Source organism: Delphinus delphis, chromosome 20 (assembly GCF_949987515.2).
Source record: "Delphinus delphis chromosome 20, mDelDel1.2, whole genome shotgun sequence".
Lineage (NCBI taxonomy): Eukaryota > Metazoa > Chordata > Mammalia > Artiodactyla > Delphinidae > Delphinus > Delphinus delphis.
Window position 1 is genome coordinate 40,447,842 of NC_082702.1, and position 25,894 is coordinate 40,473,735.

General features: G+C 54.3%; 2 protein-coding genes across 5 annotated transcripts; both read right to left on the reverse strand.

Moving 5' to 3' along the window:
• Nucleotides 1-276: 276 nt before the first annotated feature.
• TPPP3 (tubulin polymerization promoting protein family member 3) lies at nt 277-3,871 on the reverse strand. 2 transcript variants are annotated; one of them, XM_060000242.1, is made up of 5 exons: nt 3,713-3,871; nt 1,530-1,695; nt 1,211-1,404; nt 945-1,098; nt 277-827 (listed from the first exon to the last, which is right to left on the reverse strand). In XM_060000242.1, the coding sequence occupies exons 3-5, from the start codon at nt 1,396-1,398 to the stop codon at nt 639-641; spliced, it is 531 nt and encodes a 176-aa protein (XP_059856225.1). In that variant the 5' UTR covers nt 1,399-1,404; nt 1,530-1,695; nt 3,713-3,871; the 3' UTR covers nt 277-638. The 2 variants fall into 2 exon arrangements, with proteins under 2 accessions (XP_059856225.1, XP_059856224.1); XM_060000241.1 differs by lacking the exon at nt 1,530-1,695 and having other exon boundaries at nt 3,713-3,867.
• An 825-nt stretch (nt 3,872-4,696) lies between these two features.
• ZDHHC1 (zinc finger DHHC-type containing 1) lies at nt 4,697-24,787 on the reverse strand. 3 transcript variants are annotated; one of them, XM_069540231.1, is made up of 12 exons: nt 24,695-24,787; nt 18,176-18,222; nt 16,537-16,779; nt 11,576-11,751; nt 9,875-9,976; nt 9,339-9,463; nt 9,080-9,238; nt 8,692-8,804; nt 5,777-5,859; nt 5,445-5,538; nt 5,227-5,305; nt 4,697-5,116 (listed from the first exon to the last, which is right to left on the reverse strand). In XM_069540231.1, exons 3-12 carry the CDS (start codon nt 16,777-16,779, stop codon nt 4,887-4,889), a joined length of 1,404 nt encoding a protein of 467 aa, XP_069396332.1. In that variant the 5' UTR covers nt 18,176-18,222; nt 24,695-24,787; the 3' UTR covers nt 4,697-4,886. The 3 variants fall into 3 exon arrangements, with proteins under 3 accessions (XP_069396332.1, XP_059856222.1, XP_059856221.1); XM_060000239.1 differs by having other exon boundaries at nt 9,080-9,256; XM_060000238.2 differs by lacking the exon at nt 24,695-24,787 and adding an exon at nt 20,609-20,694 and having other exon boundaries at nt 9,080-9,256.
• Nucleotides 24,788-25,894: the final 1,107 nt, after the last annotated feature.

Consider the following 25,894-nt stretch of genomic DNA (forward strand, 5'->3'; position numbering starts at 1 on the left):
AGCCGAGAGGCCAAGACTGAGGCCCTAATTGCGGGAAGATAGCCATGATGTCAGAACTCTAGGTCAGGGCTGAGGTAAAAGGCTTTTGATTTTCCTATAGAGCATCCTCATTCAGCCTGGCCCTGTGCTAATGGAAGGGGCCTGGTGTGTGTCTTTTTCTGGGCAGGGATGCCAGTGGAAGAATCAGCAGAGTGCGACTTGGAAGGGGTTGATGACAGAGGGGTCGTGGGGTGTGAATGTCATTACCCTTGTTGTCATATACCTGACCAGGCCATATTGGTACAAAAGGTGGCTTTATTGAGGTCCGGGTAAGAATTAGGCACTTGGCCAGAGCAGCAGCTTAAATATGAGGCAAGCAGGCAGGGGTTAGCCATGCCCGGGGCGAGGTTGGGGTGGTGAGGCTATTGGCACAGACTCTCCTCAGACAGACAGAAGTCGAGGGGGAAAGAAAAAGGGGAAGGGGATGCAGAGCAATCTGGGTCAGAGGTCTGGTGGGCTGACCCCACAGGGCTGGGCAGGAAGCGCTGGGCGGCAGATCCAGCAAGGAGGGGACCGGGCTCTCTTGCTCCACATGCCCCTTAGGCGCAGGCCTGAGCCTCTGGCAGGGGCAGCCGTACTAGGGGGGGCCTTCCCAGGCCTCACTTCTTCACCTTGGCATCATAGGTACCTGCATTCTTGTAGGCACTCACATAGCCACTGTCATCCAGGATGTCCTGCCGCCCAGCAATGCCCTTGCCCTTGCCGCTCTCATCGAAGCGTTCCTTGTGGGAGCCCGTGTACTTGCTGGTGTCAGTCAGGCGTTCCACAGCACCCCCTGTTTTTGCTTTCTGTTTGGACAGAGTTCCCCCAGGGGTACCTGGTTAGGGAGCCCAGCCCTTCCAACCCCAGCCAAGATTCCCCATACCCCCCCCTCAGTGGCCAGCCGAGACCATCAGGGCACTTACAGTAACACCCACATTGGCTGGTTCCTTGCCTGCCACCAGCTGGCAGATGGCATCAAAGGCCTCCTCCTTGCTCTTCCCCTTGAATCGCTTGGGTGCCAGCTCTTCTAGGGCCTTCTTGAACTCCTCATAGTTGATGACCCGGGCAGACTTCCCCCTGCCAGATATGTGGACACCATGAGTTTTCCCCCTTCTCCACATCCTCCCTGGTTCCAGCCCCCCAATTCCCCTTCTGGGAACATCAGAAGCAGGGAATGCCTGGGGCTCACTTGACTTTGGAGAAGACGATGTCGACATCGGTCCCTGTCACAGCCTTTCCGTCAGCCACCTTGCAGTCCTTGCACAGCTTGGCCCAGTTCTTGCCATTCAGCTCGTGCCCACTGGCCTTGGGATCACCATGGATGGCAAACTTGCGGAAGCTTTCCTCCAGCCCAGCCACATCTGTGCTCGCTGCCATGCCACCCTGTTAGGGACCCACCTTGGTCACCTCCTAGCCAAGCTCTCCCCACCACCCCCCAAGGCACAGAGCATCACTGCCTCTACCTCAAAACCTGCAAGGCTGAAGTTGCAGGCACTTCTGCCACATACCCTCAGAGCTGGAGATGGAGCTGCCTGCAGAAAGGGGCCAGTACTCAAATGTCTGACTGGGCCCCAGAGCCGTGAGGAAGAGCCCCGAGAGGAAAGGTCCTGTCACTTAATGCCAGCCTGGCTCAGAGTAGAGTTCAGAAGATGAGATCATGATGCTCGCACCAGGCTGGGAACAGAGTAGCACTGTCCAGAAAAACTGTGAGAGCAGCAGCTGGGGCCATGGCTTTGTCTGGCCCTGGCACAAGGCCTGCTTGGGTGGAAGTCAGGGTGGCAGAGCGGGCCCCCTCCCTGGGAGTTCCATGCCAGGCTGGGTCAGGACCAGGCCAGGCTGCTGCTTGGGCAGGTATTTAGTGAGGACAGTGTCTCTCTCAGGGTCATGAGTACCCCGCAAGACCCAGCCCAGGCTGAGAAGGGAGCCAGAGCACAGGCAGGGGTGCAGCTGGCCCAGCTGGAACCTTGTTACTATTTGCTATTAAACAAAAACATGAGGGAAGGGGAACTTGGGGCTGGCCTGGCCACAGTTTGTGAAGCCTGGAGACAGTTGCTAAGGGAGGGTGGTACTGCTTGGAGAATGTTGCTAAGGGCAGGATGGTGTCAGGGCAGCTCAGGGAGAAGCTCCCAGTGCTGCTGGGCTGGGCTGGGCTGGAGAATGGGCTTACGGGTGGGGCACAGCAGCACTCCCAGCACCTGGGGCACAACCGTGGCTTCCTGGCCCCTTTCCAGCCATTGGGGCTGTAACGTCCCAATTTGTGGAGTTTAGGACGAGCAGGAGATTGAGGGGCTAGCCTGAGTGGGGGTTGTAGAGTTATGAGCCCCTAGAGGCATGACGGCAAGTGAGACCGTGGCCTTGGCCCTGTAATCCTCACACCTACGCTCTGCGCTGAAGCACACTTCCCCAATGTCTACACCTTCAGCCCTCTATGGAGGCCTCCTGGCCACACCCTGAGCACCACCACACTAGTCCACACTCTCACAGCTGTGTGCACTTAGCCCTGGCCCTCCATACCTTCGGCCTTAGTCCCACTGACCACACCCCTTAACCTGGTACTCAGACCTCCCTGACCACACTAGCCCTGAAGTGCCCCCCCACACCCCTTACTGCAGTCCCCTGACCACACCCACAGCCCTGGGACAAAGGGCCCCGGGCCATTCCCTCAGCATGCACGCCCCACACATATACTAACAGCCCTGTACTGAGGCCCCCCAGTAATAACCCTCAGCCCTGCACTAAAGGGTCTTCCCCACACTTGCCCACAGTACCCACTGCAGTCCCCAACCACACCCTCAGCTCTGCACTGAAACTCCCTCCATGTAACACAGCCTGGTACTGAGGCCTCCCTGACCACACCCTCAGCCCTGCACTGCAGCCACTTCCATCCATACACGGGAAGCCCTGGGACTGGGTCCCCCGTTCACACACCCACAGGCTTTACTGAGACCCCTAACCAGAGCCTCACAACTCACCCTCTCTCCATACATCTGCAGCCCCTGACCACACCCTCAGTTGTGTCCTCAGCAACTATCTTCCACCTCTCCCTTTTATAATAGAGCCTCCAGTGACCACAGCCTGGAGCCTGCCTGCCTACCCGCCTTCCACTACCACTGGCCTTAACACTGAAAACCCTCCCCGGGTCACCACACTCACCCATCCCTAAGTTGCAGTTTCTGGAACTGGGATCACCCACAGCCCCTACACTGCAGCAACTCGGTGGGTCCAGAATCCCTTTCAAACAGCACTCCCCTTCCCTCTCCCTACACTGCAATCTCCCACCAGCAATCTGAAGGAGACCCGCACTTTGTTCACCAAGGGTAAAGTCTGGGGGAGCTTGAGTGCCACAGGATGCTTGTTCCAGGGGCCTAGCAGGACCCTGCACCTGTGCTCACTTCTGTCTGTGAGAAGATGGATTCTTGGTAATTTCAGGCTGATCAGGTGGTGCCAAGTCACAGGCCCCGGTCCCAGGGGTCTGCAGGCCACGCTCGCTCCTGCTGGGACAGCTGGAGTAATCAGTCAGCAAGGAGTTGGGGGTGGGGGGTGGAACGTTTGGGCCCAGGGCAGGACCACTCAGCTGGTGTCCTCAACTCGGTACCATCCAGGGTTGGGACCCCTCCCAGGCCGCTCCCACCCCACCCCCTTCTTATCGTGCAGGATATTGATTAGAGTGGTCGGCGCCGGGGTCTCCTACCGGCTTCTCCCTCGTGGCTGTTCCTGCAGTGCACGTTCGATGGACAGAAAGAAAGACGCAAGAATGGACCGATGGACGCAGGAGACTAGGCGGCTCCGCAGCTCTGCTCCCTGCCGGCTCTGGGGCGGGACTGCAGGCCGGGCGGTTCCGCCGTATTATTCCCTTGTTTCTCGGTCTCCATAGAGACGGCGAGTCCCACCCCCGGGGCTGTCTCGGCGGGAGAGTGACCAAGGTCACGCTGGCTCCACCTACCCGACCCCGCCCTCTCCGCTCTCCGCGGGGGCGGAGCTGCTGCGATAGTCTCATCCCGCTGCATCTGTGGCTGGGGTGACCAGACCTGAAGTTCAAAGCTGATCCCTGCCTCCAGGGGAGATCCAACTTCCCAGAGCAGCAACCGAAGGCCTTTGGCGGGGGGCGGGGGGGGGGGGGGCGCGGCGTGCAGAGGAGTGGGAAGGTCCCTTCCCTTAGTGACAGTGGGGTCTAAAGCTGGCTCAAGACCACAGCTCTCCAATGAACGTGTGGCATCCCAGGTCACAACTCCGGGTCATTGGGGGCGGGAGGGGACAGTAAACGAATCACGAGTGCCAGCCCCAAAATGCTGGTACACCGACGTCTCTCCCGCGGCCAGGGAAAAGCTCCTGGACTTCCTGGGTCCGCGTCCTCATTTATTCCCACCCCAAACCGGTGTTAGCCTCGTAGTCTCTGCTTCCGCTGCTGCCTCCCGACCCCAAAGCCTGCTTCCCCTCCTCTCTCCAAGTGCAAACCCTAACTTCAAGAAAAATAACCTCCTCCAGGCAGCTTCCAGGACCTTTCCCAACCAGGAGCCCCGTACCTGAGCTTCTCCATATGACAATCTGGGTGGCCACCCAGCGTACGGTGTGTGTGTGTGGGGAACCCACCTCAACCTCTGCCCCTAGGCTGACTTGCAATGGTCCGGCTCCAGGAGGGCCCGTGGCCCTTGCCATTAAGAAGGTATGCACTAACTCCGCAAAAGCATAAAAAAGTTTATTGGAGCATCACGGCTGGTGGGGCTGTTATTGCTGAGTCGTGGGGGAGGGGGCCGATCCCGCCGGCCCTTAGCGGCCCCTAAAGTGCACTCAGTACGGCGGGGGTGGGGGTGTTGCATAGAGAGTCTGTCCCGCCTTTCCTCCGCCATCCCTGTTTCTTGTCCCAGCTAAGCGGGACCGGCTTCCGGGCCGCCCCGCGCACCGGGATCGCCGCTACTCGGGCTTACGAAAACGGCCGGCGCACGCGCCTGCAGCGCCAGCCCGGCGCTGCCTAGGCGCGTCTGAGCCACTGGAATCTCGTCCATGGACTCGGCTGACGCCGAGTGGTAGGCGCCTGCAGGGCTGGCGTCAGCGGAATCCGACGACGAGCTAGAGCGGCGGCCGGAGGTCCGCGGCCCTATGGGGCCGGAAGGGAACGTGAGACTAGGAGCTGCTACTCACTTAGGGCCCTACCTTTCCCTCCCTCGTAGCTCCCCGAGCAGGATCCGGTCAGGAAGGGGCGCTCACCCGGCAGCCTGGGCAACGGGGCCTCCCGGTCCAAGGTTCTGGAGGTCCGTACCTTATACATGCACCGCTTCCTTTTTTTCTGCAGAGACAGGGGGAAGCCTGAGTACCCCTTCCCCAGACCTCACATCGCCAAAAGACGCGCAGGAGTGGAGAGGGGTAGAGGCTTCTTTCCCATCCCCTTCCACCTGGGCAGGGGGCCCAGCACAGTCCCCCCCTACCTGGGGTCGGATCCGGGGGGGCAGAGCGAGAGTCTCTGGGGAGGAGGGCAGTGGAGGCTCCACGTGGCCGCGGGTGGCAAGGAACCGGGAGGAGCTGAAGGGGAAGTGGGAGGATAAATCCTGGATGCTGTTGTTCCTTCAAATCCCACCCTGTTGGAGGTCCTAAAATAAGCCTCCCTTCCTAGCTGGAAAGGCACATTGATCTGTCCCAGGCCATGATAGCCTGGACCAAGACCTGTGCCTTGGCTTTGGCCTAACCCCTTTCTCCCACCTCGATGGCCCTGCCATGCCAATGGGAGATGTGAGGTGGCACTTGCCCAGGTTGCACTCACTTAGCATTCACTGAGGCAGGCCTGGCCTGGCCAGGGGGCTCTGGGCGCACATGGCTGAAGGTCCGCATGTAGAACTCCATCTCCTGGGGAAGATGGAGGTGAGGGAGGCTGGGAGGCCAGGTGTGGGTCCAGGGCCTTCTGGGTCCTGGGCCCACTCTGTCTTGGATGCAACACCCCCTTACTGGTCACTGTGGGAGGTCTGGGCACAGAGGTCTAGGGCTGTCCTTCAGGCTTCCCAGGTATGCTGGGAAAACCCCAACGCAGAACGAGGCTTAAAACACCTGTGTTTGTACCTTACCCCACCCCCACCATTTTCCTCACTTCATTTAGTCAAACTCCACCTCCTCCAGGAAGCCTCCAGCCTCATGTGTCCAACGTACCCAGTCTAGAGCTGTTCTGGCCAAGTTGGGTTGGGGAGAAGAGGGACTCAGAGAGGCCCTCTCCTGCTCCTGGCTCCTCCCAGGGCTCCAGTCTCTGAACCGATGTTTTTCCCTAGTTGGGAGACTGGGCAGTTCACACACCCGGGTGTGCACCCGAGGCTGCGAGGCTACCTGCAGGAATCCATGGTTCCCTCGGAGCTGAGTCCTCAGAGTACCAGACACAATCTCAGCTGCTGGCGGGGAGTGGGGGGATGAGCAGTCTCCCCAACTTCTACCGGTAAAGGGAAGCAATAGGTGGTGGAAAAAACAGCGCCACAGCCCCACCTGGGACCAGGCGTATGGGTGTTCTCTGTCTTGTTTAGTCGCTGATCCTCACAGTGACCATGGGAGTAGCAGACCCAACCCCTGAAAGTGAAGGGGTCTGAAGCCAGGAGGTAGCAGGGGTGGCCTACGCTTGCACCCCAGCATGCAGCAAGCGCCGAGCCACACCCAAGAGGACTGCAGGTGAGGAAACAAAAGCCAGGAAAAACAGTCCGAGAAGGGAGCCTGGCGGAGGATGTGGGGTGGCTGGGGGTAGGGCACCGGACAGCTGTCGCGACTCGGCAGTCGTTTCCATGGAGACCCGGGCATCCTGACTAATGCAGAGACGACACTGTAACAGGAACACCGTCTCTAAAACAAGCCTATGTTTGGGGGCAACGGCTCCAGAGTGGGGCCCCTCCCACATTCCTGCTCAGGGTGGGGGTGGGGAGGCTGCCTGCTGGATGGCCCTAGCAGATCTGGGGGCCAGAGCCCAGCCAGTCACCGGCTGGCTACACAGAGGCAGAGAATGAACCCTGGGCAAGCCCTGTGCCCAACACCTGCCCAGGCTGGCCCTTTGGGGAGGAGTGTGGGGGTGCCAGCCTGAGCAGAGGAGCCCTGGGGAAGAGGAAGGAGTCAAAGGCCAGTCACAAGGGCTGGGACGCCAAGGGAATCCTTCCCCCACACATTTCCTCTTCACCAGTGTGCACCTAGCACCCCTCCAGGGCCCAGGAGAGAGGCGGCAAAGCCTACCCTGGTGCCCCTGGGTTCTAGAAGTGTAGGGCAGAGGGCAGGGCAGCAGTAGAGAATGGTCTCAGAAGCCTGAGGGGCCAGAATGGGCCAGAAGCCAGGCCCTAGCCAGCTGGGGAAGTATGAGGGTGCCACCAGGGTGTTCCCATTCAAATTCCCCTCCCCCAGCTGTCCCTACAATCCTCCCTCAGAGACATTCAACACTTGCACATTCCTGAATGGTACATGGCACCTCTCAGCCTCAGCTCTCCTCTGCGCGATGGGACAAACACACCCCTTCTCCCTCTGCCGACGTCTCCCTCAGGTCATTTTCCGATGGTATTAAATGCCCTTGCTGCTGGCACATCTGGCCCCAAAGCCTAAGCAGGCGGTAACTACAGAGCAGGGGTCCTGAGCATTCAAGTCTGGGGATCCCAGGGCCAGCCCTGCCTCAATGGGCACTGGCTGTGAAGCTTGAGAAAGTCTCCTGCCTACCTCTCTGAGCCTCAGTCTCCTCTGTGAAGTGGGGATAGGGATGGTGCCCACTCCCGGGATGGCTGCCACTGTGCTTACATGGGTTCCGTGCCCAGCACCAGGGCAGGTACCCATCAGTGTGGCAGTTGCGGGGGGGGGGAGGGGGTCTCCACCAACAGCCATCACTCCCCCAGGCCTACCCAGGCCTGGCAGCCTGGCCCACCCCTGGCGATGAGAACAGGAGAGGTGGGGTCCCAAGCACTCCCCCAATCCACCCACCAGCCTGTGTTTGTGTCCAGTTGCCATGAGGACTTCGGATCCAGGGCTCAGCCTTCCCAACCAGGCCTGCCTGGGCCCCCTGCCTTCCCAGTCCCTGGGGGCTCCAAGGACTGGACCACCCCACCCCCAGCTGCTGACCTCAGGAAGCCAAGGGGCATGGGAATGGGGATAGGCTGATCAACAGCTGGGCTGGCCAGGCCCCGAGCCTGGGCTGGAGGATTCCTGCTTCAGAGTGCAGAGACCTTAACTCTTCCTAGACCCAGCTTGCTTAATCTTTCTTGGCCTCAATCTGTTCATCTGCAACATGGGTACGGTAGCATTACCTGCCTCATGGGCTGTTTCAAGATTTAAATGAGGTAATGGGTATAAGGGCTCAGGGTCACAGGTGGAAAGAACTGATGGCTCTATCCTGGTGGCCCAGTCCTTGATCCATCCCTCTCTCTTCTCCTGCGGCCCCAACCTGCCTGCTTCCAGGCTCCCATGTTCTGTGCCCTCCAGCACATGCTTCGAGCCTTTCCCCTGGGGTCGGGGAAACACAGGGCTTCCTCTGGCTGTGCCCACACTTGAGCAAGTAGGCACGTGCTTAGTACAGGCTTGCCCTCGCCTCTGCTGCCTCCAGCACCCCCTACCCCAGCTGCTCTTCCAGGCCCGCTTCCCTTTGCCCTGTCTTGTCACTGGCTACTCGTTGCACAGCCCACCACCCCTCCCACACCCCTTCTCCCACTCCCTCAGCCCTCTGGGCCACTTCTATACCTGAATGGGCCGCATCCTGGGGGGACATGACTCAAGCTCCCTGTGGGCCCCCTTTGCCTCCTGGGGCGGACGATGCTGCACGATGTATTCATAGGTGGTGAGCTTGTGCCACACTGAGGGGGTGAAGAGAGGGCTCAGTGCAATGGAAAAGGAACCCTGGAGTTCAGAAGGTGAGGGAGGGTACCCAACCACAGGCTAAAACCATTGTCCCCATATACACTAAGCCATGGAGTGAGACCAGGTCACCATTAGAGAGCCAGCGCTAGGAAGGGGCATAGTTTCAGGGCTCTACAGCCCAAACTGGGTAACTTCCTCTAGCTTAGGGACTCCCATCCCCTGAAAGGCATGTGTGGGTGTATATGTGGGGGTAGGGGCAAGGGCCACTTACTGAGATAAATGTGGAAGCAGAGCAGGTGGCCGAGCAGGGCTGTGGAGAGCAGGCCCAGAAGGATGAGAAGGGCAGCCAGAGCCAGGATGGCAGGAGCCTGTGTCTCCACAGGGGCAGCAGGCAGGAACACGAACCACACATCTGTGTGATTCTTCAAGACTGCAAGGCACAGGCAGACTGTGCTCAGCCAGGGATGTAACCAGTGACCAGAACAGGCCCAGGGTTGGGGGATGGGAGTGGGCCTGGAGCCCACACTGACCTTCAAAGTGGCGGTTGGTACGCAGCTGCATGGGGTTGACAAAGAACTCCACAAAGACATAAGTGGCCACCAGCACGAGGAGCAGGACGCCCAGTAAGGCAGATGCCACACTGTGTAGAAAGAGCCTGGGCCCAGCCGTGGGCAGCTGTCAGCACCCAGGTGCTCCAGCTGGGCAAGGGCCCAGAGCTCAGAAGGGCTGGTGGTTAGGATGGGGAGCTGGGCCTCTGACCCCACAGCCCTGACTCCTCACGAAGCCAAAGCCTTAGGGCAAATGTGAATATAGGCGGCCACCCCCAACAGGCTCCCCACCTTTCCCTGGGCCAGCAGGAGAAAGACTCCAAACCTACCCTCATCGCTCTCAGGCGGAAGCCATCGGGAGCATCACCCTCAGACCAGCACACACACTAACGCACACCAGCGCACAGGTCCCCCAAGTACCCCTATCACCACCCCGCCCCATACACAGGTTCAAGGCCCCTGGCTCGCACAGACACAGGCATCGCCAGGCACCCCTGTGGCCCGGGCCTGGCTCTCACCGGTAGTTCCTCTCGCCCACGCAGTTGTTGAGCCACTTGCAGTGGTGGTCGAAGCCGCACACGCATTTGTTGCAGGCGCTGCAGTGCTTGGAACGAGCACTCCTGCGGTGGGGAGGGGGCACAGCACGGTTGCGGGCTTCTCCCGCCTTTTGCTGCCCGGCCTGGCTGGGGGGTTGCCGGTTCCCCGCCTGGAGCGGGTCACCCACCCGCGCCTAAGCGGAGAGCGGAGCGCGTCAAAGGGGAGCACGCGCGCCCTCTGGCGGGGGGCACTGTGGGGCGGCGCACCCGGAGGAAGCAGCGCTTCTGAAGAGACGGGGTGGGGGTGGGGGCGGGGACGGGAGGTGTACCCAGCGGCGGGAGGAGGTGTAGGCGGCGTTATACTGTCCCGCTCTGGGACAGTGCACCCGGGTGATGGTGGCGTGAAACGAAAACGGAGTTTCCTTTCCAAGCAAGGACCCCCTCTGCCCGGCCAGGGAGCAGAAGAGAGCAAGGCTGCTGGACCCAGGGCCTGCGTTGCTCTTCCTGACATCGCCATTTTTTGAGTCCCTGTTTCTCTGCCAGACTATGGGAATTTTCCTGGCATTCTTCCAGAAAACCCCAGTCTATCTGGGCTAATCCAAAGGGAGCCAAAGGAAGAGGGGTAAGCAGACATCTGGGTGAGCAGTAAGCAGTTCACCGCAGTGGGTCAGGTGAGGTGAGGCTACATTAGGAATGCAAGAGGGTCTCCCTGCCCCAGGGAGGAACCAGGAAAGGCCAAAGGACAGTGGAAGAATAAATTTCGACCCCCTCCCCCAGAACAGAATGGAGCCCTGGAATACGCAGCAACTGCCAGGGCATCCACTGAGGAACAACGCGCTGACTGGTGTCTAGTGAAAGAAAGGATGGTCTGATGCCAAAGTCCTCAGCATCTTAATGCCATTGGCTCTTTCTCTGTCCTGTGGACAGAACCCCTTCAACAGGCTGCTTGGGGCTTAATATTAAAAGTGTGGAGCTAGCCTTGAACCATACCCCCATCCCTGATCCCCTACCTAAGGCTGGGAGACTGGGATCCTCCAGAGAGGGGCTTAGGGAGGCAGTCTGGACCAGCCAAGGGGGTATGGGCTCTGTACATTCTGACCCCTCAATGTGACCTGGAGTAAGTCACTTGGCCTCTCTGGGCCTCAGATTCCTCGTGCATAAACAAGGATAGCAGTATTGGCTTCGGGGCCAGGCAGGCTGGGTTGTGAATCTGGCTGCCCAGTAGCCATATGACCAACCTCAGGCCACTCAGCCTTTCTGAGCATTGGACTCTTCCTCCTCTGTGAAGTGAGAAAGATGTTGCCCACTCTGCAGGGTGGTTGTTCATAAGCACTTAGCACATGGTAAGGAGTCAAGTGTTGCTCCCCTCTCTGCCCATACCTGGGAATGCTGGTGAGAGAAGGGGGGTGGTTACTGGTGGAGTTAGTCATCAGAAGTGTTTGTGGCAGGGCCAATTGTCCTACTTTGTTGGAAATGCTATTCCTCATCTTCTGTTTCCAATCACCTTCTCCCTCACCCAGTTCTCTGTCACTCCACTAAGATTCTTGACTGTGTGAAATAAGAGGGTTCTGAGGCTTCAGAATGACTGTAAAGCCTGGGCATGCCCCTGTCTGCCTTCAGCTCCCACTGGCAGTTCCCCGGGCACACTCATCGGCCACACACACCCAGTCCACACGCACTCACACATCCACGTCGCACAAGTTGCAGTGCAGGTCTTCAATGACGTGTGCATGTTGGCTGCGGTTGAAGATGGGCAGGGGCCCAGCATAGCTCTTGTCCCGCACATTGGCATCTGCTGGGTCGATGGAAACAGCAGTCAGGTGCACCACGAGGTGACCAGCAAAGATGGCGCCCATGCACTGGCCCAACAGGTTAAAGACTCACTCCACACTGCCGGCTGAGAGCCCCACTTCTGCTTCCTGTGGCCAGAGAACTGCTCTCTACCTACATGTGACTCCCCAGTGCAGAGACTCTCTGCCTGTGCCACCTCCTACCTGTGCCACCTCATACCTGCGCCCCATATGGAAGAGCAGAGGGGCTATCTGGTAATGGAGCTCACAAGCCAGCACTGCCTGCTGCTGCTGAGGAGACCAACTACAGGGCCCTGGCCTCACTAATCCAGGCCTGGTGTAGGCCCTGGCTGATCCTACCTCAGAATCTGACCTGGTTTCCGATTTTAAATGGTGAAATGAGACTGAAAGAGATCATCCTCTAAAGGTTGAAGGACCCAAAATATAAGTTCTAAGCTTGTTTATCTTGCTTTCACAGGAAGTCAGCTCTGAGAAGGAAGAAGACATCCTCTTCCAGCAGCCAGGCCAGTTGGAGAATCACTTGCAGACAGGGCCTCATATATCCACTGCCTCCCCAGTCTAGAGTCCAGGTACTTGGAGGCCTGGGGCTGAATGTCTGGGATGGCCTAACATGTTCAGGGGCTGGCCAGGGGGCAGTATGGCTAATTCCTGAAACACAGATCTTCCAGGATCTATCGGCTCAGCAGTTGGACCAAATGCTGGACACAGTATGCTGACAACTTACTGCAAAGTGAATGTGTAAAACTTCACTAATAGATTCCACCCAGGCAGCCATCCACCCTCCATCTAGCTATCTGTCGATCCATCCATCCATCCTCTTGCTAGCCAAGTAGACATCATCTCTCCATCACTCCTCCATCCATCAGCTGTCCAACCTCCTTTTTTTCTTCCTCTTCCTAGCAGCCAAATTTTCCTACATGTCTGCAGGAGCCAGGCCCCACCCTAATGTGCTATACCAGAGCTGAAAGAGACAATCCTGTGGCCCAACACAACCTCTCTATCCCTACGGCCCTGGCTGTGGGTCAGGCTGTCACCTCTTGCCTGGGTTATTCCATAGTCTCCTGACTCTGCTTCTCATGTCTGCATCCCCTTGAGTACCCTTTACTTGGGTAGTGAGCTCTGAAAAGCTTAAACCTAAAGCCTTGCCTGCTTAAACTCCTGCAGTGGCTCTCAAGCTAAAGTTTACTCTTCAGCTCAGTGTTCACGGCCCCTTTTCCTCTGGATCCTCTCAAACCTCTCTGGTATCACTAACCACTACTCCTTACCATTCCAGGCTCTCTTCAGACACACTGAATGTGGGCAAACATTTAGTATCCTGCCTGCTCCAACACTTCTTCCCTCCCCCCCACCCCACTGGTTCATTCATTCAGCTATTTACTGAGGTCTTTCTCTATGCCAGGCACTGAGGATATGGCAGGAGCAAGACAGACTTTGTCCCTAGCCCCAAGGAGCCTACAGTCTGGCAGAAAACACAGAGTAGGTTGATTGCAATAACGAAAGTTCAGGGGACTATGTGAGTTTGTAACTGGGTGACCTCATCTAGTCTGAAGGGGTCTGGAAAGTTTCCCTGAGGAAGTATCATCTCAGCTGAGACTTAGAGAGAAACAGATAACAGGAACATGGCAGGTAATATAAAGAGGAAAGGGGGCCTGGCTGGGTACTGGGAACAAGCAGAGTCCCAACTAGATGTGTGGTTCCAGCTCAGCTTATTGGTGCCATGCAAGAAAGAGAGCCCATGTCACCAAATTCTGGCTTTTCAGAAGGAACCAGAAATATGGATTTGTGTCCGGATATATGAGGCGCCTCATTTTTTAAATGTTGACAAGGAAATAAATAATTTTTTAAATGTACCTGCCAAAGAAATACTTAAGATATGTCCATTTTGTGTGTTCGTTATCCCTCAATTAAAAAAAAAAATCTGTAGGCCAAACTGGCCCATGAGCTGCTAGGTCTTGACTTCTAACTTAGCTGGGTATTGGGGTGGAGAGAGAGGCTAGGAGCTTCCAGGCAGAGACCAGTGTTGTTGCAACAGAGAACAACAGAGGAAATAAAATAAGAAGATGCTGGGGAGATAAGCAGAGTCCAGAATGTGGAGAGCCATGATGATCTTGAACCTTAAGGCAGGAAGAAGCTATTAGAGGGTGTTAAGCTGGGGAGTAACTTTATCATATTTGTTTTTTGAAAGGGCACTCTGGCTGCAGGGATAGAGATGGACTGGCCAGGGTGAGAGCATGTGTGGGGAGACCTGTTTGGAAACAAAATGGTCATCTAGGTAAAAGAGGCAGATGGCAGTGGGGAGAAAAGAGGGCAAATACAATAGATTTTTAGGAGGCAAAATCAACAGGACTTGATGACTGACTGGATATAGGTGATAAGGAAAGGGGCGGAGAGCCAAAAGTACCTAGAGAGGCCAGGAAGAGGGAAGGAGGGGAGCTGAGAGCAACAGGTGGGTGCATCTGGGTGGTGATGTTGGTCTACGTGGCCCTCCTCCTGCACCCACAGTCTGCTGTATGAATCCCTACCCCCATACTTACCATGTGATGATCTCCAATCTACAAGGCTTTCCTCCTGTTGGAAGCGGAACACCTAGAGCTGGGGCCCTGTTTTACCCATCTTTGCAACCCTAGGGCCCAGGCAAGTTCTAGGTGCAAGGTGAGTGCTTGGTATACACCCTTACCCTACCTCATTCTGCAGGGACCCCTGAGGGAGCCTGCAGAAGGAAGGTAGCTTTGATGGGAGGACAGAGAACCATTCAGGCCTGGAAATGGGAGTGCCAAACCAGGTGGTTCTAAGAGCCTCCAGCATTGCCCAAAGCAATAAATATGGGGAGGACAAAACCCTCAAACCATCCCGCTGCCTCAGAGTCAGACTGCCTGAGCAGTCCTTCTGGCCTCACTGGGTAGCAATTGTGTGACCTCAGGAAGTCATTTAATCTCTCTGAGGGCTTCCCTGGTGGCACAGTGGTTAAGAATCTGCCTGCCAAGGCAGGGGACACGGGTTCGAGCCCTGGGCCGGGAAGATCCCACATGCCGCGGAGCAACTAAGCCCGTGCGCCACAACTACTGAGCCTGTGCTCTAGAGCCTGCAAGCCACAACTACTGAGCCCACGCGCCACAACTACTGAAGCCTGAGCGCCTAGAGCCCATGCTCCACAACAAGAGAAGCCACCGCATGAGAAGCCCTCGCACCGCAATGAAGAGTAGCCCCCGCTCGCCACAACCAGAGGAAAGCCCACGTGCAGCAACAAAGACCCAACACAGCCAAAAATAAAATAAATAAAAATTTAAAAAAACCACTTTATAATCTCTCTGAGCCCCAATTTCTTTTATGAAAGTGGGGAGAACACCTTCCTTACAGATTATTATGAGAGTTGAACAAGATCATCCATGTATAGGGGTTGGCACAGTGCCTGGCACATATAAGTGCTCAATAAATGCTAGTTATTCTTGGTTACTGTTATTTGCTCTGATTCTGCTCACTCCAAAACATGTGGTTATTAATCTGGCTTCCCAGGTACACTGATGGCAGAAAGCCAGGTAGTCCTGAGTGAGTGGTGTACCCATTCTGGATCATGGGAGGAATGTTCCATGAAGCATTCTACTTAAGAGCACTGACTAAGCCCTGCTGGTCACCTCAGAGAAAGTCTAGTTTTCATGTACAAAGTTGATGACTAGGCCCTGGGCCCCAGTGAACCAGGAAGCCCCTCAGTGACACTGCTGGCGTCGGAGACCAACAACCTTCTCTCGAGTCTTTCTCCACCCACCTGCCCTGGCTACCCACCAGCCAGGGGCTCTATGGTTTCCCAAGCGAGCATGCTCACATTCATGGCTCATATGTTCCGGTGCTCACACACACACATCCTTGTGTGCTCCTTGTCCCCTGCCTGGGAAGCAGGCAGGACTCCTCCTGTCGGATAGAGGAGGAGGCTAAGATGCGGAGAGTTGGCAGAAGCTGCTCAGCCTTGTGCAGCTCTGAAAGGGCTGAGGTGAAGGGTGCTGACTCTACGCCTGAGACTTTCAAATTCATCCCTGCTAACTCCTTTAGCTCACCCTAGGCCACCTTCTCCCAGAGGCCCACAGAACCATCTCCATGAAGCACACACACCAAGGCACACTCTCATGGGCACCCTCTGGACTGGGGCACATGGCCACATGCAGCCCCTCTACCGCCCAGACTTGCAGCCACATCCTCTGCTCCTGGGGGTCGTGGCCAGGGCTGGGGCAGTCACATCACTAAGTTCAGGCAAGTTCATATTTGTCACAATTCCCAGGAGCTTCCAGGGCATATCTGTCCCTCCTCTTGTCAATTCAACCTTACCCTAAAAGAGTCTGATTTATAAAATCGATGAGCTCCTAAACAGTCCTGGGTACAGCATAATAATCTCTGTAAATAAAACCATATTTTAAATGTACCAGGAAACTTACCATGTAAAGGAATTCTACCATTATTCTTTCCAAAAAGTGAAAAATTATTTCATAAATGGAATAAGTTACTCTCTTTTATCCCTTGTTGAGCTCTGGACACAATTAGCTTAAAGAGAGCTTTAAGGTTCTCTTCTGTAATTGCTCTCGTGGCACCTCAGTTGATGAGGTTCCCATCTGTGTGGGGCTTTCAACGCTCTAAGGTTCGTTAGGCCTGTTCCCTCACCCAATCAGGCAGAGGGGTCAGATGGGGGTTGGAGGCCAGGCAGGTAGGCAACTGGTCCCCCCAGGCAGAGACAGGGCCCATTTGCACTCTCTGAGGCTCTGGAACCCAGCTTCAGGCCTCGCCCATGTCCCTCCATCCATTGTCCCCACTCCTCTATGTACCAGTCCCACACTTTCCCAAGGATACAGCATAGCCAGCAGGCACCCAGTGGTGAGGCAGGAGGGGAACAAGGACCCCAAAGCCAATCACAGCAAAGAAGAGGTACAGCAGCCAGGCCACAATCTGGAGCGGGTGAGGGGGCCAGCTCCACCCATTCCGGCGGGACCGCTGGCCCTGCAGCTCCGGGGAGGGTCCGCTGGCCTGTGCAGGTGCTGTCCACACATTCTTCTCAGGGGCTGTCTTGTTAGAGGGCTTGTTGCAGATGTTCATCTCCAGAGGGAGAAAGGGTAGAAAGATCATTAGCCTGAGGAGGCCCAGGCTGGAGTCCAGAGCCCCGTGCCTGCAGTCAGGTTTCAGCAGGCGGGGCAGGCTAGTATGTGAAGCCATCTCCAGCTACTCTGCAGGGGAATCCGGGGCCCTAGCAAGAGGAGCCTGGCAGTGAGGAAGGATGGCAGTAGAGTGCTAGTCTCAAAGCCCCAGAGCAAGTTCTGGCCCCAGTCCTAGCCAGGACAAGGTAGGAAGTTCCAGGGTTTATTCAGCTCACAGTGTGACTGCCTGTTATTCTGCTCTGTCTCCACAGCCATCAGAGTTAAACCCAATAAGACATGTTCTCATCTGGTAACAATATCAGGCTGAGGCCAGAGCGATGAGAACACATGCTGATTCTGTCAGGATTAGTCACCTCTGTCCTGAGGCCCAAATGCAAGTGTCAGAGAGGGCCCCGTTACACTTTGCTTAGGGAAACAGGGAGTGGAGGTGTTCAAAAGAGGGACCTGGCCTCTGCCCCTCAGCAAGCATGTAATCCCTTTAAGGACTAGGGGACCCTGAACCATGTCCCCTGTGCCTCAGATAAGCTACCTGGGGCTTCTTGGCTGGAGAGAAGCCAGCACACAAGAGAGGGGAGGAATCCTCATTGGTTCCCTCCAGCAGTGGAAATGACCATGTTTCTCTAAGTAAATGTGGGTCTGGTACAGTGAGAACAAAAAAGTGAACTGATGCCTTTGACTCACTTGAGGGAGTTCAGGGAAAGACAGGCCTTGGTCAGAGCCAAACCACCAGATGGCAGCACTCTTTACCCCCATCCCACCATCACTCAGCCCAAGAGCTGACTCAGTGCTCAAAGATACATGCAGGGCAGACGGGTAGGCCTGTCATTACAGGAGAAAGAGCCCAACCCCAGTATCTTCTGGGCCTGAGGTGGGACCAGAGCCTGGGCAGGCAGTGCCCCACCTGGGTAGACAGGCCAATTCGGAGCTCTTGGTGGGAAGGTCAAGAGCTGCAGAAAAAACCCTGGCAGCTGGACTCTCCTTTCAGGAGTCCATGCCTGTTGGCCAGGGAGTCTGACTAAGCCAAAGGGTATGGCAGACCCTGCTCAGCACATCTGCCTTGAACACCTTCCTCACTTCTAAACCCAACAAAATGTGACCTGACCTTCAGAGCCCACTGCAAGCATCACCTCATCCAGGAAGCTTTCCCTGATGTCCCAAGTTAGTCAGGGGGCCCTCACGCTCAGTCTTTATTGGGCAAGTCACTTTGCTGTTTGGAACACTTTGCCATCTCCATGTCTGCCCCCCTGTTATGCCAGCTCCCCCTAAGGGCAGCAAAGGTACTGTGATTCATTCACCTCTGTTCCCCACAACCCCTCCCCCAAGCACCCAGAACATACCTTGTACACAGTTGGTGCTCAGTAAATGTTTTCTGACTTGAAAACATCTGAAATAAAAGGAAATGCGGGCACGGTAAATGATGAGGAATCCTGACTCACCCAAAGCCATCTGGGCCGTTCTGCCCTGTCTTCAATCTGCACAGTCGCCAGGCACCCGTACCCCCACCCCCCGCCCCACGCCAGCCCCATGGCTGTTACCCTAGCTACCAGACACTCACACTCAGCCACTCTGCCCTTCATCCCACCTGAGGCCCAGAGCCTCCTGTAAACCAAACTTGGAGAGTCTGAGTAGCCTCATCACAAAGCTAAATGGAGTGACCCTAGTTTTCTCCCAGGGACTCCACTGGAATTCTTTGGTCACTTGCTTTGTCTTCAGTAAAAAGCAATGAAAGGTGAAAAAAGAGCCCCAGCTTTGGAGGAAACAGATCTAGGTTCAAGTCCTGGTTCTTCACTTACTAGCTGAGTGGCTTGAGTTTCTTCATCTGAAAAACAGGGGTAGGGATGCCTACCTAGGGCTGTATATAGATCAGCAAAACTGTAGGTAAAGCGTTGACACATAAATGTTCCCTAAATGGTAGACGTTATGATTACCCTTAAAATAGCCCTCTGGGGTGTCCTCATCTCTCCAGACTGAGGAGGCTACTGCATCTGATATTCTGTGAGGTTTTATGAGGTTATGCCCAAAGTGATGGGGTTGGTTCAAGTCGCTTTCTTAAGTTAGTAGTCCCAAGGAACACATTGTCATAAGAGCTGGGCCACTGGATTGCCATTCTAAACTTCTCAGCTTTGATCAAAGATGACAAAGATGATCAAAAAGCTGGCCTCACTTTATTTGGAATGTCCCCAGAGGTGGCAAATCTTTGTCCTTGATTTTTGGAAACAAAGAAACAAACACTGGTCAAGCCCAGTGTATACAGTTGAGCTGGGCAGTTCTGCTCAGGAGGACAAATCCCTGTGGCTTCCACATAGGTTCTCCAGCCATGTCACCAGGGCAACTTCTTTGAAGGGAACCCATTAATTGGGATTCCTAAGTCCTGACTTTCTCTTTGCCATCCTCACACCTGAATAACCCAACACCTTGAGGTAGTTTATAAAGAAAGAAGCAGAGGTACATGGCTAGCTGACAGGTTCTCACTGCCAGAGTGGGCTGGCAGTGGCCACAGGCACCCCCAGTGCTGCTGCAACCCTGACACCTGAGGCAGGAGTCGTCACCACCTGAGGCCAGGGGCCTACCACAAACAGCCTTAGGGGTTGCTCTGATACCGAACCCCAGTACCCTTGGCCCAGAGAGGTACCACTTGTATGAGACCATGGATGAGGGGATGGTGCTGTTGGGTGTAAGTCCCTTGCAGGGGTGGCAGCCTGGTACCATGCCACCTGCAACAAAAGCCTGAAACAACCAACTCTTAACTGATGATATTTTCCCTTGTGGAGTTGGTGGCCACAAATTCTTTTGGCCCCAAAAATTTTGATTAAAAGGGCTTGGAGGTAGGAGAGAATCCAAGATGAGGCTTCAAGCATGGATGGGACCAGGCACTGTCACCAGACCCAGGGACTTCTCTGGCTGTCCTACCCCTCTCAGCACTTCCCTAGGAGACCAGATTCAAAGATGCGCGGTTCTGCTACCAGACAACATGGCCAGCTTGTGCACTCATGCCTTGGCCCAGTCAGTGCTTATTGCGGTCCAGCCCCCTTGTGCGTTAAAGATGAGACCATGTTCCTGCCCTCAGGGGCTTGCTTTCTGGGGGCCCAGACAGATTTCAGGGAAGTGGGTGAATGGGTATTCTGGCAGCCCTGCAAGGGCCAGCCATTCAGTATGACAGAACACAGAGTGGGTGGGTTTGGGGTCAGAGAGCAAGATCCACAGAGAGAGAGAGAGAGAGAGAGAGAGAGAGAGAGAGAGAGATGAGCCCTGGGAAGTTGCAGGGTCAGATCCTAGGTTGAAACCAAGTGCCCCTAAAACCAAGTTCCCTAACCAAGATTATGATTAACCTCTCTATCCAAAACTTTACTCCCTTTCAAGTCACCTCTGACCTCAATCCTGTGCTAACTGAACACTAAACAACCAGAGTCACATGACTAAAACTGCTGTTGTCGATGACATCATTAATGTACTAAAATTGCTACTATAGATGTCATCATTAATGTACAAACTCAGGTTGTTTCTCCAGGGCAAGATGAGCTAACAGATCCCTGAGCCATGGACCACCTGGCCAAAGAATCATAAACCAGAGACATTCTGACTCCTGAAACTACAATTAAGAAATGTCACAAAAATGTCACAGGACGATGATTAATCCCAGCCTCTTTGTTCTCCTCCCTCCCCCCACCAAAAAAAAAAGAAAATTCTAACTCAAAGACCAAGCTGGAGTGGACCTGAGGCATGTCTCCCACTCCCTTTGCTTGGCATCCTGCGGTAAACACTGTACTTGCCTTCACCACAGCCTGGTGTCAGCAGATTGGCTTTGCTACGTGTTGGGCAAGCAGATCCGACTTTGGTTCAGTAACAAGGTGATCACAGGAGGCCAGGTGAGTAAGTTTAGGCACTGTTGAAAGAGCCACAGGGAATCACAGAAAGTTTAAACAGGGGAGTTGACATAAAGGTGATGGATGTTTTTAGAAAGCTTTCTATTCACACTGGGAAGGAGGGCATGAGCAAGAAGCGAAAAGGCATGGGGGGTGGTGACACCACAGCAGGCTGGCCTAGGGAGGGCAGCAGCCCAGCAGCCCTGTGTACTGGGAGGAGTTGGGTGAGAAGTGGGGGTCAAGCCCACAAGCTCCCTGATGCCCTGCAGCATCTTTGGTGGGCTGAGAGGTATGTGGACCTTGACAAAAGATTCTCAAGTACCTTCTGCTGCCACAAACAAACAACAGAGGTAAGCTGGTGGAGACAGAAAGAAGACAAGAGCAAAGAGGCCCCGTGGAGTGTTAGGCCAAAGGTAGCCACTGCCCTGGTAAGCCAAGGGCCCACCCGGCTTCTGAGGCAGGCTGGAGGGCCTGTGCAGGTCCCTCCCTGTCCCAACAAGGGGAAGGCCATTGCTGGGATGACAATAATCTATGTTAACATTGACTTGCTAAAAGTCTAAAATAGCATTTTCCAAATAAGGTTAGGCTACCTTAATTTATATGCCTAATTTAAGTGAGGAAAATCTTACCATTTCAGGTTCTCATTATGAACTACAGAATAGTTACCTGACTGGTCCACTTCCCACTTGCCCACCTCTACTCTCACCAAAAAAAAATATTTAGGAATGCTGTTCTGAGATTCATGAACAGCATTGTAAAAGAACCAGACTGAGGTGAAAAGTACCAGCCCTGGAGAGTCTGTAGGCATCCCTGCATTTCTGCAAGATGTCTGAGAATTTCAGGAAAGAATCTACTTAGTTACCAGAGGGTTTGTCGGTAGAGGCCACAGAACTGGGAAGGTACAGTGATGGGGTCAGAAGAGAGATGACAGGGCTGATGTGGGGGCTTGGAGGGCCTGGGGATCTGAGTTACCAACAGGGAGAAACAGGTTGGAACCAGGGAAGAGGGCTAGGCCTGGAGACATAGCCTGGTTCTGGTCCCTGCGTTGCCACTCACAGATTGAGGAACCTGGTGGGCAAATTTCACAAAGCCATCTCTTTGGATCTCTCCTTTATTTATTTTTCAAAAAGGTTAGCTGGAAAGCAATTTGGTAATGTCTACCAAACTTGAGAACACATATACCCTTGAGCCAAGACATTCCATTTCTAGGTATTTATCTTATACATATGCTCATGAAGTGCACAAAGATTCATTGCAGTCTTGTTTGTAATAATAAAGGACAAAAAACAATATAAACAAATATATGGCACATGCACACAATAGAATGCTATATAACATCAAAAATAATGAGGGATGAAATGACTTTTGATACACAATTAAGCAGAAAAGCAAGATGTGGGACAGTTGTAGAGTGTGCTGCGAGTGAGTGAAAACCAAGGTGGATGGATAGACACCTACGTTCCTATATGCACAGATTCTCTCTGGAAAGAAATGCAAGAAAGCAAACATAGGGATAGCCTGTGAGAAGGTGATCCAGTGGCTGGGGATGAGAGAGATTTGCTTCTACTATGTACTCCTTGGTGCTGTTTGGATTTTTTTTTTTTTTTTTTTACCATGTGCATGTACTACTTTTGAAAAAAAAAATACATCAAATAAATAACTGAAGGGTGTCATCTCTTACCCTCCTGGCCCCAGTCGGCTGCCATGTGGACCAAATGTGCTCGTGTGATCTAGAGCCCAGTACTGCGCCAGGCAAACAAGGAAATCTTGCCTAACAACCATGCAACAAAAAAGCACTCAGTTTTAGTTCAATGCTTTCTCACTCTCGGAAGAAGTCCTGAGTTGTTCAGCTGAAGAGCTCCCTGTGAGCTGTTAGGGCTTTTGTTAAAGCTGGAATCAGACAACCAGGCAGCACAACAGAGGAGCAGCTGGGCAGGACCTTGTTCCAGTTCTCAGCTGAAGGTCAGCTCAGCTCCCCATGACTCCAGAACCCAAAGGGAAGGTGCATGCCACAGGAAGGTTTCATTCCCAACCATCTTTTCTTTTAGCTAGAGGATTTATGGTTGCTGTGTGTGTGATTTTCTATGGATACTTCAAAACAAGTTTTCTGGTTTTTTCCCAGGATCTACTTTTAAACCCATTTTCACTGAGATTTAACAGATGCCCAATTTAACCATCTAAGGGAGGGGCTGGAAAGAAAATGCTGCATGGTGCACACTGTTTTACAGCACAAAATGTCATTTATAAAAGAACTTTCAAGGGGCAAGTACTTTGTTTATTAGAATTACCCACAGGTGCCAAAGAAGTCTCTGGACTTAAGATTCTGGGAAGTGGCTAGTTTGACTAAGAGATACACATCACAACTCCTCCCAGAAAATGAATTGGAACCTCAAGCCTTTCTCATAGACCTCTCTAGTCATTGGCCTCATATGTGGCTGGGCTCCTCACATCAACAACACGCAGAAGTCTGATGCTAGGGCAGGAAAAGCTTGAAACCTCAGTCATTCCTGAGCTGACGTGGTCTGCAGACATTTCCTGTGCCATTCTCTTCCTGAAGCAACCACTGCAAACTATTTGGGATTCAAGTTAAGCCAAGGAAAGAGGACAAGAAGAAGGGAGCAACTTGGAGCTGAAACAAGGCCAGTGAGCAGAGGCAAGCATTTTTGATTTTAACCAGGAAATCAACTCCCATGATGGTAGAAGCAAGCCTTGAGGAACACCCACCAAGAAACTGTCATTAAGAACAAAGTTGTGACAGAACAGATAAGTAAGAAAAACAAAAGAAAAAAACCTGGCTAATTAAGTACCAATGTTGCTTTTATTGAATCTCATGGTGATTATCTGTTTACAAACCCGTCTCCCACTGTGAACCACCAGTTCCACAAAAACAGGGACCACCCCTCACCCATCTCTAAATCCAGTTCTCCTTCAAGAAAGGAAGTTAAGCCACTTCTTACCATTTCTGCTGCCATCACCCTAATCCAAGCCCCAGTCATTGCTCCCCTACGGTATTTCAACAATAACAATAACCATCACTAGCATTTAGAGGGCATTTATTCTGTGCTAGGCACTGCTTTAAGTGTTTTGATGGAATTCACTTATTAAACCCTCACAACTCTCTGAGGTAGGTCCTATCATTTCAAATTGTTCTCATAGGCCTCTCTAGTCATTGGTCTCAGATGCCAATGGCCCCTCACTTTCTCCCTCATAAACAACATGCAGAACAATATGCCCCTTTCACAGATGAGGACACTGAGTCTCAGAGAGACTAAGTAAATTCTAGGAGGCACAGCTAGACTGGCAGAACTAGGATTGCCCTCAACTGACTTCCTGGTGTGCCCTGTCACAATCACACTGCTCACCTCACCAGAGTGAGATGAGCTTTTCAAAACTTGAAATTCATCAAAACTCCTCAATGGTTTCCTTCTCCTGCTAGGATAAAGTTGAAACTGCCACCGCATCCTTCAAGGCTCCCCTCATGCTTGCTGTTCCTCTGGACCAGCTCCCTCCAGATCTTTGCATTTGCTTTTGCCTCTTCCAGAAACACCGTTACCCTGATCACAATGCTGGCTCCTTTTCAACCTTCAGCTCTTGGCTTAAATGTCACATGATAGAGCGGACCCTCCCTCACCACCTCCCTTCATTTCAGCACCAGAGCATTTAACCCGACCTGAAATCACTTTAGTCGTGTATCTGGCGCCTGCTCCCCGCACCCCCCGCCCCGCCCCTTCTTAACACTGCGGGTTCTGGAGAACCGCGGCGTCCTCTCTGGAGCCCTCCGTGGCCCCGCGCCTGGCAAAAAGCCTGGCACACAGCAGACGGTCAATGCAAATCTGTGAACCGGATGAATGCGAGAAGGAAGCCGGGCGCTCTGCCCGGTACCTGGAGCCCAGGCCGCGGGATCCAGGCGCAGAGCTCGGCCGGGCGGCGGCAGCTCTGGCCCCGTGGCTCAGGCCAGGCTTCGAGATGAGAACTGCAGCGGGGGCTCCTCACCTGCGCGTCGTCGACCGAGCCAGGTCGGCCTTGCCAAGGTCACTCAGCGGCTCAGCCCCCACGCCTGGCCGTCCACCCACCCCAGGGCGGCGGCGCTTCAGACTCTCGCAGCGGAGACGGTCCCCGAGACCCGGAGGCGGTGCGCCCCGGATCGGGGCCCCATCCCGGGCCGCGCGGGGGAGGTTAGGCCCGCAAGTCCTCCGGCTCCGGCTCGAGCGGGCTGGCTGTACCGCGGGGCGAGGCTGAGACGGGCTGGGCCTAGTCCGGCGCGGGCCCGTTCCCCTGGCAACGGCGCGGGCTACGGCGCCCCACAGCGGCCAAACCGCGCTGCGTCACGTCGCCCCGGCACCCTGGCTCCGGGCGGGGCTCACCCCGGACCCCCTGGCGTCCTAGCCCAACCATTTTCCGTTCCTTTCCAACATTTCTTCTCAAAAACCCACTTTCCCCACCCCCAATCCACAGCTTGTCTTCTCGGAATCCTAACTTGTCCCAGAGGTGTTCCCCTCCAGTTTCCCCCCTGAGCCCACCACTCTCAGGGAGACCCTCAGTCAGCCTGCACACTTTTTAATGAGTATGCGCTGGGCACTGGACATACCATGGGGAACACCCACGAGATCCCTGTCCTTCAGGGAGATTACAGGCTAAGGGGAAGACAGATCTAGAGACAAATAAATACAGTATACATATTGTGGCCCATAATATAAAGTGTGAAGTATAAGAGCTCAAAATATCTCCTTTCTGGGACTTCCCTGGCAGTCCAGTGGTTAGGACTCTGCGCTCTCACTGTCAATGGCCTGGGTTCAATTTCTAGTCGGGTTCAATCCCTGGTCCTGTTCAATCTCTGGTCGGGGAAGTAAGGTCCCACAAGACCCACGGTGCAGCCAAATAGTAGTAGTTGTAGTAATAATAGCATCTTCTTTCTTTATTTCCTTTATTTATTTATAAATTTATTTTTTGGCTGTGTTGGGTCTTCGTTGCTGTGCGTGAGCTTTCTCTAGTTGCAGTGAGCGGGGACTACTCTTCGTTGGGGTGTGCGAGCTTCTCATTGTCGTGGCTTCTCTTGTTGCGGAGCATGGGCTCTAGCCACGTGGGCTTCAGTAGTTGTGGCACGTGGGCTCAGTAGTTGTGGCTCGCGGGCTCTAGAGCACAGGCTCAGTAGTTGTGGCACACAGGCTTAGTTGCTCCACAGCATGTGGGATC

Excerpts from the sequence above, each read along its gene's own strand:
- TPPP3 (XM_060000242.1), bottom strand. The coding sequence starts at position 1,398 with ATGGCAGCGAGCACAGATGTGGCTGGGCTGGAGGAAAGCTTCCGCAAG. Across the intron at positions 1,099-1,210 it reads ATCGTCTTCTCCAAAGTCAA|GGGGAAGTCTGCCCGGGTCA; the intron begins GTGAGCCCCAGG and ends CATATCTGGCAG. Across the intron at positions 828-944 it reads CAGCCAATGTGGGTGTTACT|AAAGCAAAAACAGGGGGTGC; the intron begins GTAAGTGCCCTG and ends CTGTCCAAACAG.
- ZDHHC1 (XM_060000239.1), bottom strand. The coding sequence starts at position 16,779 with ATGAACATCTGCAACAAGCCCTCTAACAAGACAGCCCCTGAGAAGAAT. Across the intron at positions 5,539-5,776 it reads CCTGCCTCAGTGAATGCTAA|CTCCTCCCGGTTCCTTGCCA; the intron begins GTGAGTGCAACC and ends CTTCCCCTTCAG. Across the intron at positions 5,117-5,226 it reads CCCGTTGCCCAGGCTGCCGG|GGCCGCGGACCTCCGGCCGC; the intron begins GTGAGCGCCCCT and ends CCGGCCCCATAG.